This window comes from Oncorhynchus clarkii, chromosome 12, assembly GCF_045791955.1.
Source record: "Oncorhynchus clarkii lewisi isolate Uvic-CL-2024 chromosome 12, UVic_Ocla_1.0, whole genome shotgun sequence".
NCBI lineage: Eukaryota > Metazoa > Chordata > Actinopteri > Salmoniformes > Salmonidae > Oncorhynchus > Oncorhynchus clarkii.
In genome coordinates this window covers 78,496,446-78,515,670 of record NC_092158.1, presented here as the reverse complement: position 1 = coordinate 78,515,670, position 19,225 = coordinate 78,496,446, and the positions used below count along the sequence as shown (strand labels likewise).

Here is a 19,225-nt window from a genome sequence, read left to right as displayed (position 1 = left end):
AAAAAAGTTTCACTGAAAAATGACTTTCCACACACACAAAAAAAGTATTTGTCCAGGTGTTATGACATGAGCCCATGGCTGGAACAAAGCAGTGTGAGGGGGAGCGGGAAAAAACAGCAGGGTCAATGAGTGACCCGAGGAAGAAGAAACTGATGTGTATCTGAGATCAGAGGCATGGAAGCCCTGGCAGGATCTCACACATGCCCAGAGTAACATTGTTTAAAATACAACTGTGTGAGTGCTACAAGCCTTTAAAAGCACTGTGGCCTAAAATACATAATTTATATAATTCAGTTTATCATAGCAAACTAGCGTTCATTTAGTGGTCAGCATGTTTACAGTTCAGACTCAAGGAGAAAATCTTCAACCTAAACAACAAAACACCTACATTTTCAACCCATGGCTTTTCATCCAGAGGCATTCAGTACTGTTATCTGGTCAAGGTGAGAGGGCCATCTAGTGTACATACAAGATAACTACAGTTAGTCAAAGATGGCTTAACAAGTTCCTTCCTTTCAGCACATTTAGGATACAGCAATCAATCATGTGTAGTGCATAAAGTGAATAAAGACAACAGCAGAGAGGAAAGTTTAATTACGAGACGCCTTTATTGTACTTTTTGGAATCCAGTGACACAGACGCGAGACAGAGTCCCGCCCTTCCCTTCTCACTCGTAGCCGGAGGAAGGCCTAAGGGGGAACGTACCGTTTATCTCACTTGTATTCTTAAATTAAACAGAGATATAATAGAACGACACACCCAAGTGCATTTCCACAGACCAAACGACATGCATTCAGGGGACAAACCACAGCGACTGCGGTCACACAGCTCCATCTCAAAGGAAACAAAACAAACTCACTTAAAAAGTCAGCAAACTCTCCCTGTGGTCCACGATCAGTCTGCTAATCAAACCTTGTCCACCTTAAAATCACTTTCAGGAGAAAACAACAAGGCAAAAAGACATACAGTCCAGCTATTCATACCAGGATTGCTTAAATATGTAAGTGGTTTTTTTTAATTGATGGTGTATTTTAATTATGGAATACATTTCTCACTAAAAATCATCTCATCTAGGTAAAACTAGGCCCCTCTCCACTGGCTTGTCTCCCTGCTATAGAATCTAGGTAAAATATATAAGTTCCAGTCAAGGGTGTCAGTGGGCCGTTGGTCCTCACAGAACAGGAGTGGTTCAGTTCAGTCCTCCTCACTGCCGCTGACCGAACCCGCCTGGAACAGAAGCCCGAAGAAAAAACACTTAATCCTACAACCCAATACAACATAGCTTGTTGATCACCAGCCTAGTCTACTGTAGACGTTTAAGAAAACATTTCTGAAAACAAATGTAAGTGTTAAATAAAAAAATTTTTTTAAATACTGCTGCTCTGAGTTACATACGTTAATCAGTGTTGCTAGACAGCCTTCTGTGCAAAGAGCTTAGAAGAGGTCAACTTCAGTCAGTACAGTAGACCGCTTCGATAGGAAGTTTAAATTGACAGTTAAGTAGTGTCTCAATGTATTTGTGCATGTGTCTTACCTCCTCCTGCTCCTCCTCGCTGTCGTCGTCGCTCACCACAGGTTTGGCCCGGGAGCCACGGCCCCTCCGGCGCTGGCCCTTCCCTCTGCCCTCCTTCTCTTTCCTCCCCAGCTTAATCTTCACCTTCACTGAACGAGCTGAAAGAGAGGGAGAGATAAAGAAAGAAGCATGGACACAAATCCATGAGTACACAATTCCTCAAAAGAACAACAAATGATTAAATAGTTTAAAGGGGCAACCCCTGATTGCAACATCTATTTTTTGACTTTTAAATGAATGATTTACACCCATTGATTCTTGAAGAATATAAGATTAAATTGTCACATTCCACCAGAATCCAAAATATAATCTTGTTTATCTCCTTTGTAAACAATGTAATAGTAAACAAACACTATACCGCCTCAAAACACGGTTAAAACTATAATTATGTATTCATAGCTCAGTCTATGAATTTGAGAGTGGTTTCAACAGCCCCATCAGTCAGCTATTTACCAAACACTGGCGGGGGGAGGGTGGGATGCGTTATTGTTTGAGCGGCAGATTGCCTTTTTAACAGTGGACTATGACACTAAGTGCATATGTAAATACTGTAACACTCACATTCAGACTCAGAGCCTTCGTCCACCTCCTCCTCTTCTTCCTCACTGTCCTCTCCCTCACTCTCCTCCTCCTTCTCCTTTTCAATCTTCTGCCGGACGCTGGTGAAGACTGACTGCAGTACGATGGAGTCCTCATAGATCTGGGGGGGGGGGGGGGGGGGTTGAGAGACGTTTCTTCAGAGTATGAGAGGTTCAATTCACCATAAAAAAGGTTGTGACAAGTCTCCTCAGATCTGTAATACATTGGGCTGTAACAGGCCCTCCATATCCCAGCACCAACACAGCGTTGTCTTATCATGCCCAACAACGGTCTGTCCTCTCCTCACTCACTCCCTGTTGCCGGACACTCACCAGAGAGCCCTCCAGGTTGAAGGTCTGAGCGTTACTACACAGCAGCATCACATCCTTCTCCAGGTCATTCAGGCTGCGGTACTTATGGCTGCGGATCCTCTCCTGGTGGGGAACAGAGGAGAGGACATCAGAATAGTGATCAGACCAGTAGAGAACAACACAGGACTGAGAAGATCAGAACTAGACAGCTAGATGTGACTTGTCAGTCCCCTAACCTCCCAGAAGGACTGTTTTACAGAATGCAATTCCCTAGTCGATTCCCGCGTCGATTCCCGCAATGTCTAATATTAAAGAAGTCTCGAGGTATTGCTCGCCTGAGGGAGAGTACCTTATGATAAGCTGTAGACCACACTATCTACCAAGAGAGTTCTCATCTATATTATTCGTAGCCTTCTATTTACCACCACAGACCAATGCCGGCACTAAGAACGCAATCAACAAACTCCAATAAGGCCATAAGCAAACAAGAAAATGCTCATCCAGAAGCGGCGCTTCTAGTGGCCGGGGACATAAATGCAGGCTAACTTAAATCAGTTTTACCAGCATGTCACATGTGCAACCAGAGAAAAAAATAAATAATTCTAGACCACCTTTACTCCACACACAGAGGTTCATACAAAGCTCTCCCCTGCCTTCCATTTGGCAAATCTGACCATAATTCTATCTTCCTGATTCCTGCTTACAAGCTAAAACTAAAGCAGGAAGTACTAGTGACTCACTCAATACGTAAGTGGTCAGATGACGCGGATGCTACGCTACAGGACTATTTGCTAGCACAGAGTGGAATATGTTCCGGGATTCATCCAATGGCATTGAGGGGTATCCCACCTCATTCTTCGGCTTCATCAATAAGTGCATCGACGACGACGACGCGCCCCCCCCCCCCCCCCCCCCCCCCCCCCCCACAGTGACCGTACGTACCGATCCCAACCAGAAGTAATGGATTACAGGCAACATCCGCAGCGAGCTAAAGGCTAGAGCTGCCGCTTTCAAGGAGCGGGACACTAATCGGATATCGGCAGGGCAGGGCTTGAAAACTATTACGGACTACAAAGGGAAACCCAGACGCGGTCTGCCCAGTGTACCAGACGAGCTAAATGCCTTTAATGCTTGCTTCGAGGCAAGCAACAATGAAGTATGCACGAGAGAACCAGCTGTTCTGGATGACTGTGTGATAATGCTCTCGGTAGCTGATGTAAGACCTTTAAACAGGTCAACATTCACAAAGCCGCGGTGCCAGACGGATTACCAGGAGGTGTACTCACAGAATGCATGGACCAACTGTCAAGTGACTTAACTGACATTTCTCAACCTCTCCCTGACCGAGTCTGTAATACATATATGTTTCAAGCAGACCACCAAAGTCCCTGTGCCCAAGGAAGCGAAGGTAACCTGCCTAAATGATTACCACCCCGTAGCACTCACGTTGGTAGCCATGAAGTGCTACCCACCTGAACAAAAGGAACACCTATGTGAGAATGCTGTTCATTGACTACAGCGTAGTGTTCAACACCTTAGTGCCCACAAAGCTCATCACTAAACTAAGGACCCTGGGACTAAACACCTCCCTCTGCAACTGGATCCTGGACTTCCTGACGGGCCGCCTCCAGGTGGTAAGGGTAGGTAACAATACGTCTGTCGCGCTGATCCTCAACACTGAGACCCCGCAGGGGTGTGTACTTAGTTCCCTCCTGTACTCCAACACCATAATTAAGTTTGCTGACGACAACAGTGGTAGGCCTGAATACCAACAACGATGAGACAGCCTATAGGGAAGAGGTCAGAGAGCAAGAGCAAGAGAAAGGAGCTGATTATGGACTACAGGACAAAACGGTCCGGACAGGCCCTCATTAACTGTAGTGGAGCGGGTCGAGAGTTTCAAGTTCCTTGGTGTCCACGTCACCAACAAACTATCATGGTCCAAACATACCAAGACAGTCATGAAGAGGGCACGACAAAACCTATTTCCCCTAAGGAGTCTGAAAGGATATGGCATGGGTCCCTAGATCCTCAAAAGGTTCTACAGCTGCACCATCAAGAGCATCCTGACCGGTTGCATCACCGCCTGGTATGGCTACTGCTCGGCATCTGACCCTAAGGCGCTACAGAGGGTAGTGTGTACGGCCCAGTACATCAGTGGGCCAAGCTTTATGCCATACAGGACCTATATAATAGGCGGTGTCAGAAGAAAGCCCATAAAATTGTCAGAGACAACAGTCACCCAAGTCCTAGACTGTTTTCTCTGCTACCACACGGCAAGCGGTACCGGAGCGACAAGTCCAGGATCAAAAGGCTTCTTAACAGCTACTACCCCCCAAGCCATAAGACTGCTAAACAGTTCGTCAAATGGCCACCTGACTATTTACATTAACACCCCCCTCTTCCCTCCATTTGTTTTGTACACTGCTGCTACTCACTATTTATTATCTAAGCATAGTCACTTCACCCCTACCTACATGTACAAATTACCTCAACTAACCTGTACCACCGCACACTGACTCGGTACTAGCGCCCCCTGTATATAGCCTCGTTATTGTTATTTTATTGTTATATTTATTACTTTAGTTTATTTGGTAAATATTTTCTTAACTCTTCTTGAACTGCACTGTTGGTTAAGGGCTTGTAAGTAAGCATTTCACAGTAAGGTCTAAACTTGTTATAGTCGGAGCATGTGACAAAAAGTTTGATTTGATTTAGTCTTATAACCGATACATTAAAGGGTTAGCCCCATACCTTAATCTTCCTGAAGTCGACAGGTTTGCGGATGAGCTCGTAGTACTCAGGCAACTCCTTGCGGGAGGGCAGCTGGATGAAGACTTCACTCAGCTGGCGCCCATTGCTGCTGTGAAATAGGAGAACAGGGAAACTCCGGGATTAGTCCACCTCAACATGCTCTGCTCTGACCATTACATGACAAAACAGGTTGTGTTTGTGTATGTTGTCATGTGCTGATCTTCACTGAGTTGTCATCCAGACATAGGAGCCCACCAACTCACCCATCCTTGTACTTGATGACAGTGTCCACCACCTTCTTCATCTTCTTGGTGAGGGATGGGGGGTTAGGGGACAGTTTTTCAGCCGGAGGGCGCCCGCGTTTCTTGGCCTTCTTGACCTCCTCGTCCTTGTCACGGCTGCGACCACCGCTGGAGCTGGGCGTGGCCGAGCCGGGCATGTCGTCACGGTCTCGCTTGCGCTTCCGGATCGTCTTCTTGTGACGCACCTCCTCCTCAAGGTCCTCCAGATTACCGTCCTCTATGGCCTGTTGGAGGGGGAACCACACATCAGAATTGCAGGTCATAGACCTCAGTTATAGGACTTTCAATTATTAGTTAAATCATTTTTCAACTACAACAGCTGGATAGTCGACCTTGAGCCACTGCTTCTCTGTGAGTGAGTCGCTGTAGTCCACCTCCTTACGCTGGCGAGAGCCGCGACCAAACATCTTCTCCTCCTCCTCCTCACAGGTGAGCCTCTCCACCTCGGCATCATCCTTTAGGATCCAGGTGGGCAGCTCGTCATCCTCCATCAGACGGGGCTTTCTCTTGGGGTTGCGGGCGTCCTCGCGGCGCCGGTCCAGGTCCATACGCTGGAAGGGGGAGGTACAGTGTAAGAAAAGAGGAAAAAAACAGTTGAAAAATGGTAGATTTCCATCTTAAGTCTATGCATGGGTGTCATTTTATATCAGACTTGAGGTTTTGTCAAAGCGACCGTGAAGCCTCCAGTTGCCTCAAGCAAGACTCGGACTACAGTTCTGTAAATCCTGAAGAACTATGGGACTGACCATGAACTGGTCAAACTCCTCCTCGCTTCTGGCAATCATCTGGTTGACGGTCTCATCATCAGGCACCTCGTCCTCCTCCTGTAGACAATAGAAAGGGTGAACACAGGGCTGTTAGTGGTGCCTCAGTCTCTGAACTAGAATTCTTGAATGCTTAACAGTTATGTTAGTATCATATAAAGTGCATTGTAATATGTAGCACATGATGTATTGGAGTAAATCTCCTACAATATGTGTGATGCATACGTCTACCAGGAAACCACTGCTCCTACTAACTGTATAGATAGTAGCCGTCCTAGCTGGAAGTCTGTTCTATGATATTATACAAGACCGTAATTAAATAAATAAAAAGAAGGATTTTTAAAGAAAACGCAGGAAGAGGAGAAGAGGGGAAACCAAACCTAAAAAAAGGAACAGCTCCTAAATCCAGAAGGTAGAGAGGAGGAGGAGGAGAGAAAAGTAAAGAAAGGTTAAATGGTAGTGAGGCGTGTGGGTGGTTGGGTAGTGTGGTGGACGGTCATGATCACACCCACCAACGCCCCCCCAGCGCGCCAGCCCCCCGGGGCCCCGACCTCGTCCTGTTCCTCATGCTCCAGGATGGCCTGCAGGAAGGCACGGCGCTCGTGACTCGACGACTTCTGGTCAAACATGCCGGCCTGGATGACCTTCTGGTCCACGTTCAGCTTGTACTTGGCCGCCGCCAGGATCTTCTCCTCCACACTTTGAACGGTGCAGAGACGCAACACACGCACCTCGTTCCGCTGCCCGATACGGTGGGCTCTGTCCTGGGCCTGCAGATCCTGTACAGGGGAGGGAGAGAGAAAGAGAGGGGTGAGTGATCAGAGTTAGGGGGAGGGCAGGACATGGGAGTTGGCTATGTTACCTCACAAAATCACCTCAATAGCCACTAATCCTAGCTGTTTTCTAAATATATATCAATAACTCCAGTGAGATTCCTAGATCAGACAGTAGAGGGTAATGAGCTGAACCTGATGTGGGTTCCAGTCGGAGTCAAAGATGACCACAGTGTCAGCAGACTGAAGGTTGAGGCCCAGCCCGCCGGCCCTGGTGCTGAGCAGGAACACAAAGTACTGAGAGGCGGGGTCATTGAAGGTCTTCAAAAGCATCCCACGATCCTCAGCCTTGGTGGTTCCTATGGACAACGACCAATGGTGTTAGTTACCAGGACAACAGCAGGAGGGATGCAAGTAACATGAGCTCGTGAACGTACACCAGCCTCCCCACATCACAATGTTGAGCCATTGTGTTCTAATAAACTGCATACTACAAGTACAAAACAAACCCTACACATAGTTCTGTATTTCTCATAGTACAAAGTACTTCTGGAATTTGTCTTGAATTTATTTTCCCAGCACCAGCCAAAATAACTCTCCTATCCCGCCTCTCACCATCCAGACGCAGGTACTTAAAGTTGCGCCAGCCAAAGTAGTCCTCCATGATGGTCATGGTGGAAGTCATCTGACAGAAGAGCAGGACCTTGTGGTCGGTGACCATCAGCTTGGGCAGGATACGGTCTAGCAGCTCAAACTTCCCAGCGGCACGGTACAGATCAGGTCTGGAGGAGGCAGGGGACGAGAACAGAGGGGTGGATGAGGGAACGCGCCACACATAGTAAGATCAACCACAGCACCATGAAGCATCAACATGCAACGTCAGCAGATGCTTTGCTTACCCAGACACTACGCCTCCAGTGAATCCCAAATGCTCAGAGAAGGACTCCTGTGAACAGACGAATCACAACTTTTCGGTTAAAATTAGAAGCTATAAACACAATCTTACACTTCAGTCAACATCTCTTCTCAATTCATGGAAGAGTTGAGGTGGGCCCTTGCACTGTACCTCGATCTGCTGGAACATGTAGGGATGGTTACAGATCTTCCTCAGCTGCATGATGGTGTTCATCAGGGTTTTGGTGCCTCCTTTACCCTGAAACACAACACTCTGCACTTAGTCATCCTGTAGTACCCATCTAAACAGCCCAGTATAACTGACCCCCAGTCAGTTGTTAGGGGGTGTATGGAGAGCAGTGAGGGGGTTCTCTACTCCTCCTTACCTTCTTGTCTTTCTCAGAGCCGTCAGTGAGCAGCACGCCCTTAGCCTGCATGTGTCTGTACAGCACTCTCTGCAGGGCCGACATGTCACACTTGATCACATACTCCACCTGGGGAACACACACACACACACACACGAAAGAATCAATTGATTGATCTTCATTGTCCTTGGCTACTGAAAGTCAAGTGATTGACAGGAGTCAGACCTTCTCAGGCAGCTGGGACTCCACTTCCTTTTTCAGTCTGCGCAGCAGGAAGGGGCGGAGCACTTTGTGCAAACGACGGATAATCAGGATGGTCTCTTCCTCGTTCAGATCCACCTGGGGTCGAGAGAGAGGGGGGGGGGGGGTGTAAGAGTCCAGCCATGATGACCCCAATGTCTCCAGAACACCCTTCTCCACGGCCCTGACTAACTCACCTTCTCTCCGGTCATGGCGAAGGGGGCGTTGAACCACTGCTCGAAGGTTGTGCAGGACTTGAAGATGGTCGGCAGCAGGAAGTTGAGCAGGGCCCAGAGCTCCGGCAGCTTGTTCTGCAGCGGGGTGCCGGTCAGCAGCAGACGCCGCGGGGCCAGGTAGTGGGTGTTCAGAACCACAGTCAGCTTACAGTGGTGGTTTTTCATACGGTGGCCCTCGTCCACTATCATGTACTTCCATCGCAGCTGAGAGGGAAAGAGTACCGTGGCGTGAGAAGATGAAATGGAAGTTTCCATAGGTTCACCTGTCTGACTAGGGACATTTCTAAGACAGTGTACTATTGCACAGGGTGATTTGAAGAGGTGGGTCCCTACCTTAGCCAGCACTTGCTTGTCTTTGATGATGTACTCGTAGGTGGTGAGCAGTACGTTGAACTTGCCGCTGCGCAGGATGGGGAGGAATGCCCGGCGAGCTTGTGGGGAGCCCTGGACAGAGACATAGTAGAACACACATCAACTTGACATCTACAGAACACTGTAATCAAAGGATATTCACATGTACATGCGGACCACCTACTATGCAATTGTCAAACTTCACCCTGGAAGAAGGGTTGAAAGGGGCTACTCACTTTGTAAGAGACTTTCACCACCGTTGGAGCCCACTTATCAAACTCATACACCCAGTTGGACAGAGTTCTGAAAACAAAGACGGGAAATAAATGGATAAACATACACTTTCTCTGTCCACCTCAAGGTCGCACTGACATAAAACAAGGCAAAAATATCTATGACTGTGGGAAATACCTATAACAGCCCTTCTGGGCTTGTATCTGTATAATTACAGAACATCTCGATTGAAACAACAGAAATACTGCATCAGTCCCGGTCTATAAAGGATCAGAGAAGTGACTAGAGGAAAGGAGAGGCAGAGGGACTCACGAGAGGGGCACGATGATGAGGAAGGGGCCGTTGATGCGCTTGTGCTCCATGAGGTAGGTGATGAGGCCGATGGTCTGGATGGTCTTGCCCAGACCCATCTCATCAGCCAGGATCCCATTCAGGTTGTTGTTGTACAGAGACACCAGCCACTCCAAGCCCTTGATCTTAGATGTGAGAGGGACACAAACCAGTCATTCTACTGTCTCACATGGTCATCAGGTACACATGGCTTTGGTCATGTGTTATCTCTTCTTTTTTGACCTCGTTACTTCTTGTAAGCATTGTGAAAGGTAATGAAACACTACAGCGTGCATTGTGTATGAGAAATCATGTTACTGTGACGTGGGTAGACTGTGTACCTGGTAATGTTTGAGCTGCCCGTTGACCAGCAGCGTGGACTGTTTGTCCACTGTCTCAGTGACGGCGTGGGCCACAGCATAGTATGACTGCAGACCTCGGGCGAACGCCGCCTCGGCACTGTTATACTCATCATCCACATCCTGCTTGGCTCCTTCGATGATGTAGCGGGCGTCGACCTCGGACACGTCCTCTGTGTCGGGGTCTGGGATCTTCTTTTTCTCCTCAGTGGGAGCCTGGGAGGGCTGGGGCTCCTCCTCTTCCTCCTGAGGGGTGCGGAGCAAGAGGATGGACTCAGATACAGACGCCACACAGCCTGGCTCAAATTGTCTCAGCCAAGGTCAAGTCAAAAGACGTTATCGAATCGGAATAAAATCTTCTTTATGGAAACTAGAACACAGCTTGTCCCATGAACTGGTCAGGATTAAGATTTATCTGGAAAAGATCTCTGTTCCAGTAAAGATATTTACTGCACAATATGTTTTGATTTACATTAATATAAGCTTTATAGTACACATTGCAGAGAAAGGATTAGTTTGGGCTTGGCAATGGCCTAGTTTCTGATAGCCCAAGGCAAGAGTGGTACACCTCTGAACAGACTCCACATGCAAGGTCTCATCCACAGCGGTCTGCTTACATTTATTTAAAGGTGACTTGAGGTTTACGATATACATATATTAAAGGGGAAAGTGGGCGGTAAGGAGAGCATTGCGGTCTCTGTAAGGTACATACCTCCTCTTCCTCTGAGCCACTGTCCTCGCTGTCTGAACGAGGAGCCACTTCATACCTGCAGGAGAAAAGTTTAAATGATTAGTGGTGATGCCCGATTAAATTGTTTTGAGATGACAGTGTTTATGTACTTATGGATAAGCAACAGTGTGAAAGGCATTTAGAATTGTACAATGTTCATCCTTTCCAAAGGAAAATGGTATTTCACATTCCTCAGGCTCGTGTCGCCGTCATTATTATTATTCCCACAGTCTGGGTAAACAAGCGTGTGTTCTAGCTAGCTGTGTTTAACTGACCCAGGGTTCATCTCCAGCCAGGTGTCCAGCTGGCCAGCTCGGGGCGCATCCAGCCCCGTCAGGATCTTCCCACTATCTACATGGATCACCTTCACAGGCAGGTCACTCATCTGACTGGTCTCATCCAGAGGCTGAGAGTGGAAGAGGGAGTGAGTGAGAAATTGACTGGAAACTGTGTGATATATTATTACCTGTCAATATGATCATTTCATAGTAAATTAAACAAGTATTCCTGTGGCCTTGTGAAAAACAGGGAGCCTGGAAACAATGCTACTTTTCAGTTTCTTATCAACACACCATGAGGCAAATGGCCTATTACCAGACATGAAAAGGGCCCATTAGTTAACATGTTGAGTGATGGGGCTTACAGTCAGTTGTTCATTATATTGTTCTTCATGAACTGATGGTAGAGAAGATGACTTTGTCAAAAATCTTGGGGGGAAATTATTGTCTGGATTTTATCGGACCAAATCTTTCACTGGGATCTGAAACTCACCTCTCCGTCGGGTCCCATGGCAGGAGGCTGGCCCTCCCCACTCTCTGGCTTCTAGGGAACATGAACATCAGTTTCTCATATTACAATGACAGGCTCAACAACGTAAACACAGGGGGCCACATATCGCAGTAAAACACAAGGTAACACAATAAAACAAATGGAACTTCAGAAAGATGCACTTTCAACATTTAGCCTCATTCTTCACCTTCTTCTTCTTCTTTTTCTTCTTCTTCTTATCCTTGAGGGCCTGATCAGCCTTGTGGGCTCTGACCAGATCAGTGAGGTTGGCCACGTACTCGTCTGTCTGCTGCAGCAGGTAGGCCAGGCGCTTGTCTTTCTTCTGGTCAATCAGCTTACGGTAGCCCTCCTCATCTTCAGCCTAGGGAAGGACACACATTGACTACAAGTGTTAGAGGCACTGGGTGTGAGAGTAGATCTATGGCTATTTAATAGTGAGTGTGTAAACGAGCACGCAGCTGTGTGGTCACTCACCATCAGCCTCCTCATTCTCTCCTTCTCAATGCGCTCGTTCTCCTTCTTCTGCTCGCGCTCAGTGTTGGCGTGGTACGTGGCCACAGCTTTGGTGGCCTTCTGGAGCTTGGCTGTGATGGAGCGGTGGTACTCCTTGAAGTCTTTAGCATGCTGCAGGATGCTGTTAAGGTATTCCTACACAAAAACCTCAGAATATTAGTGTCTATACAATACAACGCAAAGCACTGGAGGCACAAGAATGTGAGGATCACCTGACATCTAGATTGTGAACTTCAGTCCCGACCCCTCTGTGTACCTGGCGTTTCGACCCCGACGTGTACCTGGCGTTTCTGCCCCGACCCCTCTGTGTACCTGGCGTTTCTGCCCCGACCCCTCTGTGTACCTGGCGTTTCTGCCCCGACCCCTCTGTGTACCTGGCGTTTCTGCCCCGACCCCTCTGTGTACCTGGCGTTTCTGCCCCGACCCCTCTGTGTACCTGGCGTTTCTGTCCTGACCCCTCTGTGTACCTGGTGTTTCTGGCGTCGTTTGCGCTCCTGTTCAATCTTCTGTTGCTTCTCCAGTTTCTCTGTGATGCGGGCCTCACGGAGGGACTGCCGCTTGCTGCGCTTGTAGGCCTTAGCGTTGAGGGCCGTCTCCAGGGCCGTGTCACGACGCATACACACCACTACCTCCTGACGCAGCTGTCTCTGGAAATTTAGCAGCCTCAGGGCCTTGAGCTCGATGTTGGCTTTGGTGCGCAGGTCTCCGGCCAGAGACCCTGGTAGATGCTCCAGCTCCTGGATACGGTGAGTGATACGAGCCTGCAGCCTGTACTCTCTCTCCTGGAGGATCTCCACTGGGTCCAGGCCACGGGGCTTCTGGATGGGCGTGATGCGGTTCTGTTTCTGGTGCAGCACCATGGGTGGGGGCTGGAGGGGCTGCCCAGGGGACTGGGTCTGGGGGGGCATTACCGGGGAGGCAGCAGGGGGCACGGAGGGGGGAGCAGGGGAGGGTCTGCCAGTGGGCTGAGGGGGAATCAGCTTCTGGGGGGCACTGGATGGAGCAGCAGCATTCACCATGGGCCCTAGAATATATGGCATTGAAAGAGTTATTAGTTCTACCATCCCACAGAGTGTTTTGGTGCAATGATTATCTGTTCAATATGTGTGTATTAATTTTTATTTAACTAGGCAAGTCAGTTAAGAACTAATTCTTATTTACAATGACGGCCAACCCTTGCTTGGTCTGGTGAAATTATCAGCTCAGGAAAGAGAAAAACATGGACTAAAAACAATAGACTAGTGCCTTCTCACACACAGGTAAATCACTGCCCAGGGGTCAAGCTGAGGCTCACCTTCGGGCCATTGTTTAGGGGGGCCATTGGTGGGCTGGCCCTGCATACCAGGAGGAACACCTGAGGGTCCTGGAGGAGGCATGTTTGGGCCCACCATTCCTGCAAGATGACATTAGATATGATCAGACACTACCTGGGCATTCATGCCTACTGAAGTCTAGTTAAAGTAGAAAAGGGTGCCTGAACTGAGAACATGTGTTCAAGTTTCACCACCAGGGGTCCGTGTTAAGCATTGCAAATTATTTATTTGAGACAGACAGCATGTGTGTGTCATTCATAGGGTTGCAAAACCCATTGACAGACTGTGAAGCATAACCTTGTACACCCCCCCTCTCCCCCTCACCATGAGGTCTGTTGTAGTTTGCTGGTGGCTGTCCAGGCCCCACTCCAGGCCCAGAGGAAGGGGGCATGTTGGGCATCCCTGTCTGCTGCTGCATCCCTGGCATGGGCCTCTTACCCTGCACAGCCATCTGCAGGTGGTCTGGTAGGGGCTGGCTGCGAGCCAGCATCTTGTAGGCCATGATCTGGGCCCTGAGCTGGTGTAGCTGGTTTTGGTTGAAGGGGGTGGGTCCACCAGGCCCAACCCCGCCTGGCCCAGAACCACCACTTGGACCTGGGACCCCAACACGGTTCTGCTGGCCCATGGACTGGGGGTCACCGCCCTCCATGGGGACACCTGGGCCAGAGGGCATCATGGGGCCAGCGGGAGGGCCGTTGGCTGGCACAGGGCTGGGAGAGTGCTCAGATCCCCCCAGTGGAGAGGGGTAGCCTGGGGAGGAGACAACAGCACAGGTGAGAAAAGTCATCTTCCCTGGGAATGGTAGGGCATGACTGTCCCTTTATCCGAGAACAGTGGGAAACTGATTTGAATGACCAATAAAATGGCTAGATACATCGAAATTGGTGGCAGAATGGATGCTAACAGACTAGAAGAAATGTTAACCAAATCCAGACTGGTATTATGATTATGAGCTGGACTGGCGAAACAAACACTTTACAAATCAGTCTAACAGACATGCACACATTACAGCTGAGCCTCGCCCTCTGTCACACCAGTCAATACAGGATAGAACAGTCAACAGAAAAACACAATTTCCTGTGTTACAGTATTTCAACAGCCCCTCTGTCCCTCTCTCCTTGGTGACTGAGTAGTTTTGTAGCAGACAGCTGCCACCAGCATTGCCTGAAAGGAGAAGCCCCTTCCCCTGCCCCTCCACTGAGCATCTGCTGCTCATGCTACCCAACAAAACGACAGAAGTGAAAGAGGAGAAACTAGCTGGTTGAGTTCACAGTACAAGTGCACACGCGTCTACACGAGTTAGCATTCTCTTTTCGGGTAATCAGCTTTAAAAACAATTGTGCTTAAGTCTAAAGTCGTAAGCATCATATTTAGATAATACGGAAAGCTAATAAGTTAACCTTTTGTGTAAAGCTCCTTCAATAACAGAGTCAATGTTTCTTCTATCCAATCTAATCAGTACCCCATGGTATGGTACCTTGTGAATGTTGATCCATGGGGCTAGGAGGGGGTCCCATTCCAATGTGGCCTCCACCTGGTCTCATGCCCATGCTCTTCATTGGTCCATAGCGAGGGTCATCAGACATGCCCTTCTCATGCATGCCTTCCATAGGCTGGGAGAAGACAACACACAGTAGTAATACATTGACATAAGCATGTCCTACTTGGACAGCACATACATTTCTTATGTACAGTAAAGGATGAATAGATTAATGCAAAAAAAGTATCATAAAATGGTACCGCAGACCATAGAAGACATTTTACATACATTACAGTTATGGATATGACCATTTTCTGTCTTACTTTGTGCATCTGATGCATATTCTCCTGAGGATATCCTGAGGGCCCCTGTTGTGGGTGGGAGTGTCCAGAGGCTGGGGGACCTGGGCTGGGTCCCATCATGCTATGAGCAGAGCCTGGGGAAGGGCTGGGTCCCCTCATGGCTCCTGGAGAAGGCCCCGGTCCTGGGGAGGGGCCCGGCCGAGGCGTCCCTCCCATGGGGGGGTCTGGGGTGGACATCTCTCAGCTGAGTCTGAGAATTTGACAGCACCAAGCTCCACTCTGCAGAGAGGACAAATTACAGATGATACTGTGCTCAGTTGTTGACAAATCTCGCAATATTTGTTTGCGTTAGTTGGCTGAACCTTCACCAAATCTCCAGTGGTTTTCCTTCATAGCTTGTTGTCCATTATCTTTTTAAATAGGGAGGCTTTTTTTGTTGCAATTTTATTTCCATGATGGATCAAAAAACATGTTTTCTAATGACTCTTGTCCCTCCGCAGCAGACATATGGTATTATAATTGGATTTTAAGGCACGTATAAATATCCCGCTTAATATAATAATTGTGTCATTATCACAAAACAACTGCATTATACTTAAATACTTCAACGTCAACCAGTAAAATGGCTCTTTGGCTAGCTTTTGCTACAGCATTCATCAATGAGCGTTAGGATTCTAGTTGATGCATCCAAAATAGTTATTTTGCAAAGACGACAACCAAATATAATCTTAGCAACTTTTCAAGTAAGAATCAAAACATAAATCTTGGCTGTTGAATGGGCGCAGATGGTAACAGATTCTTACTGCAGCCAAGAGTCACGCGCATCTGTGTGTATAGAATCATGAGAATCACAATAAATAATGTATCGGCACCTAAGTATCGTGAGGTCCCTGGCAATTCCCAGCCCTAGTGCGTACCAGATGATCTCTATGTAGCCATCATCCACAAATGTACTTTGTGTTCTCTGAGCTTTGGGTTCTCGGATGTGCCCAAATTACCCAAAATACACCAGTTCGTTTGAATAACAAGATCCAATTCTCAAGATAGCCTTTTTTGTAGTCATTTGAGTATGTTTTGTGTTAATATGCACACCTGGCACAAATATACACAAGTAGGATAAGAAAAAAGTAGAAATTTGACACTAGACTGGTAGAACCTGAAAGCACAGTTCACACATCTCCTGAGTTAGTTTATTTGAAAGCCAGTTTCTGCTTCAGTCACAAGGTGGCTCATTTTGTCAAGATATTAGCCCAAGCATTCTCAACTTAAGACAAAAGTGTGAAGGCCACACTGACTCTCAACATGGCCCCCCTGGTACCAACAGGACCCGTAACAGTTTCTACCCCCAAGCCATAAGACTGCTAAACAGTTAACAAAATAGCTACACAGAGTGTCTGCATTGACCCCCTTCAGCACTAACTCCGACTCATCATATACACTGCTGCTACTGCTTATTATTTATACTGTTGCCTAGTCACTTTACCCCTACCTATTTGTACATAGCTATCTACCTCAATTCCCTCGTACCCCTGCACATCTGTATATAGCCATGGTATCGTTACCGTTACTCATTGTGTATTTTGGCAATTTTTCTCTACATTGTTGGGAAGTTAGTCTACACCTGTTAGTTATGAAGCATTTGATTTGTTGAAAGACACCAATGTTCTGTTTATCTTCAGTTTGTACAGGCCTACCTAAAAACCTCTGGATGATTCCATGAAGTGGTCCGCCTTTGATAATACAACCCATATCACAAATAAATTATAAATGGTATACTTTTATTAATAATTGCTTTCCTCAAATCTAATAATTGCACATAGATAGTTGGACAGAAATATGCTCCAATGACTAAATATGTTTTTCCAGTGTGTGGCGATTGACAGAATGAGGAGAGTTCTTGTTTGAAAACCTTACACTCAGACGAGGTGATTCAGACGATGCTGCCCAGCAGCAGCTGCATGCATAAAAACATACACTCCCGACAGAATAAACAACATAAAAGGTAAACAGCAACCATGATGTGTGGGTAAAGTTGTCGACATCATGACATTCATGTTAGTGAGACGAGTAACGCTATTTAAACGATTGAGAGTGGAATCTATTGTCGTTCCTCACTAGATATTGTTATGTTAACAGTTATGTCCAAGGACTGATGCATTCCCTTTGGTGAGACAGTGGTAGCTTGATACTGTAAACCCTGCTACCGGCGACTTGACTTTAGTAAAACACGGATATTTAGCTAGCTAGTGGAACATAGTTGCCGGTTTCAGTTGGTAATCGTAGCAATTGAATTACGGTAGCTAACTAATTAATTAGACTTCGTTAACTACTTGCTTAATATTTAGTTATAGAAGCTAACTAACCAACGTTATAAAAAACAGTTAACGGATGCTAAACTAATGTGGTGTACGGTGTAGTTAGCATAGCTTGACCTGGCTAGAAAGCTAGCTATGTATAGTAACTCAGTTCCGTTTACAACACAGGTTAGAAACCATTCACTCATGTGATGTGCTAACAAACATTGTTTTCTAGCTACATAATAAATGTATAACATGAAAACTAAAAACACAAAGAAACACTGCCAGACAGTTGGCTAACGTTAGCTGGTATAGTCTCTACTAGCCGAACATGCTGTCGTTACCAAATGTATGGTGAGAATTGGGTTATTTTGCTGACTTTGGAGATGCAGCAAGAGAGTAAAAGTTAAATAATCATTTCAGTTGATTGATCCAACCTGCATCCCGTACCCCCGCTCTAGCTAGACAGATACATTTACAAAAAACACAATTCATTCATTTCACTCTGCCGCCAGTCTGCATTGCAGACAAGACTAAAAAAATGTCGGTCTAGATACTAACGTTCCTTCCAACGATAAACAAAAGAAAGAAACTGAAATTATGTAACAATAAGCTGAATAAGGATACCATCGAGGAAGTCTTAAAAAATACAACTTTTGAATCTGACTTACATTGAAATCACCCTTCGCCGATAGGTCCCTTCGATTTCCAACGCTAGCCAGAAACAAAGAGCGACCTAGCCTGTTAGCATTTTTTCTCTCACCACCCCCACTTCTCGTCTGATTGTATCGCCAAGGAACGGCCTTCACTACAGCAACGGTGATACAAGAGCGCCCCCTCCCTACACGTTCATCCCCCATGAACGACTAGAAAATCAACGCATGCCCAGTCAAGGCCCCATTGCAGAGAAGAATGCGGGCGAAGTATGTCGACGTGGGGGATGGGTGTACAAGTTATTATAGAACAGCATTATTACATGTAGTAAAATAAGATGAGGGGTCCTTGTTGATTGTAGTCATTGGCAGTAACAATTAAATTAATTGAGCTCCGTTTACATAGATTTTTTCTGCCTGAATAAAATGTGCAATGTCAAAAAAGCATTTGCCGATATCAACACTAGTTTTTATTTTATTTAACTAGGCAAGTCAGTTAAGAATAAATTATTATTTACAATGACGGCCAAACCCGGGCGACACTGGGCCTATTGTGCCACCCTATGGGACTCCCAATCACAGCCGGTTGTGATACAGCCTGGATATGAACCAGGGTGTCTGTAGTGACGCCTCTAGCACTGAGATGTAATGCCTTAGACCGCAGCGGCACTCGGGCTCGCCACTCAGTAGATGGCGTAGTAAAGGCCTGGGCCTTCAGCAAATGACTTGTGCGAGAATGATACCATAAAGACATAGAAGAGCCTTGTCTAGAATAACCCCTGAGCTGCAAAATAGAAAGTAAACATTATTTAGGCTAGGCCTATTCCACCATCTAAATATGTGTGTTATTTAATGGACATATAATTGCATAATATATTTTTACAGCCACATGGGGCTACTGTAGTGATCATGTAACCTAATGAATCACACTTTTTCCAGTATTTGGGATTTTGACTGTTGTATTTGCGAATTCCAATCCGTATGTAGGCTTGTTTTAGCCATTTGCATTGCACAACCCCATCACACAGAGGCTATATCCATTTCAAATAACGAGACGAAACAAAATATTAAGTGTTGGCTATA

The 19,225-nt window shown here is 46.8% G+C and overlaps 1 protein-coding gene across 4 annotated transcripts; it reads right to left on the bottom strand.

Annotated features, from left to right (window-relative positions):
• Positions 1-584: 584 nt before the first annotated feature.
• Positions 585-18,353, bottom strand: LOC139421399 (transcription activator BRG1-like). Of its 4 annotated transcripts, none has more exons than XM_071172261.1 (31): positions 18,161-18,353; positions 15,214-15,471; positions 14,888-15,023; positions 13,735-14,160; positions 13,392-13,490; positions 12,565-13,121; positions 12,059-12,232; positions 11,772-11,945; positions 11,567-11,617; positions 11,071-11,201; positions 10,778-10,832; positions 10,048-10,311; positions 9,689-9,852; positions 9,379-9,445; positions 9,125-9,235; positions 8,753-8,995; positions 8,541-8,654; positions 8,337-8,444; positions 8,123-8,209; positions 7,956-8,002; positions 7,672-7,838; positions 7,252-7,415; positions 6,796-7,062; positions 6,266-6,343; positions 5,852-6,070; positions 5,481-5,743; positions 5,218-5,326; positions 2,485-2,586; positions 2,135-2,273; positions 1,535-1,671; positions 585-1,227 (listed from the first exon to the last, which is right to left on the bottom strand). In XM_071172261.1, exons 2-31 carry the CDS (start codon positions 15,427-15,429, stop codon positions 1,195-1,197), a joined length of 4,902 nt encoding a protein of 1,633 aa, XP_071028362.1. In that variant the 5' UTR covers positions 15,430-15,471; positions 18,161-18,353; the 3' UTR covers positions 585-1,194. The 4 variants fall into 4 exon arrangements, with proteins under 4 accessions (XP_071028362.1, XP_071028364.1, XP_071028363.1 ...); XM_071172263.1 differs by having other exon boundaries at positions 5,218-5,323; XM_071172262.1 differs by having other exon boundaries at positions 11,567-11,614.
• Positions 18,354-19,225: the final 872 nt, after the last annotated feature.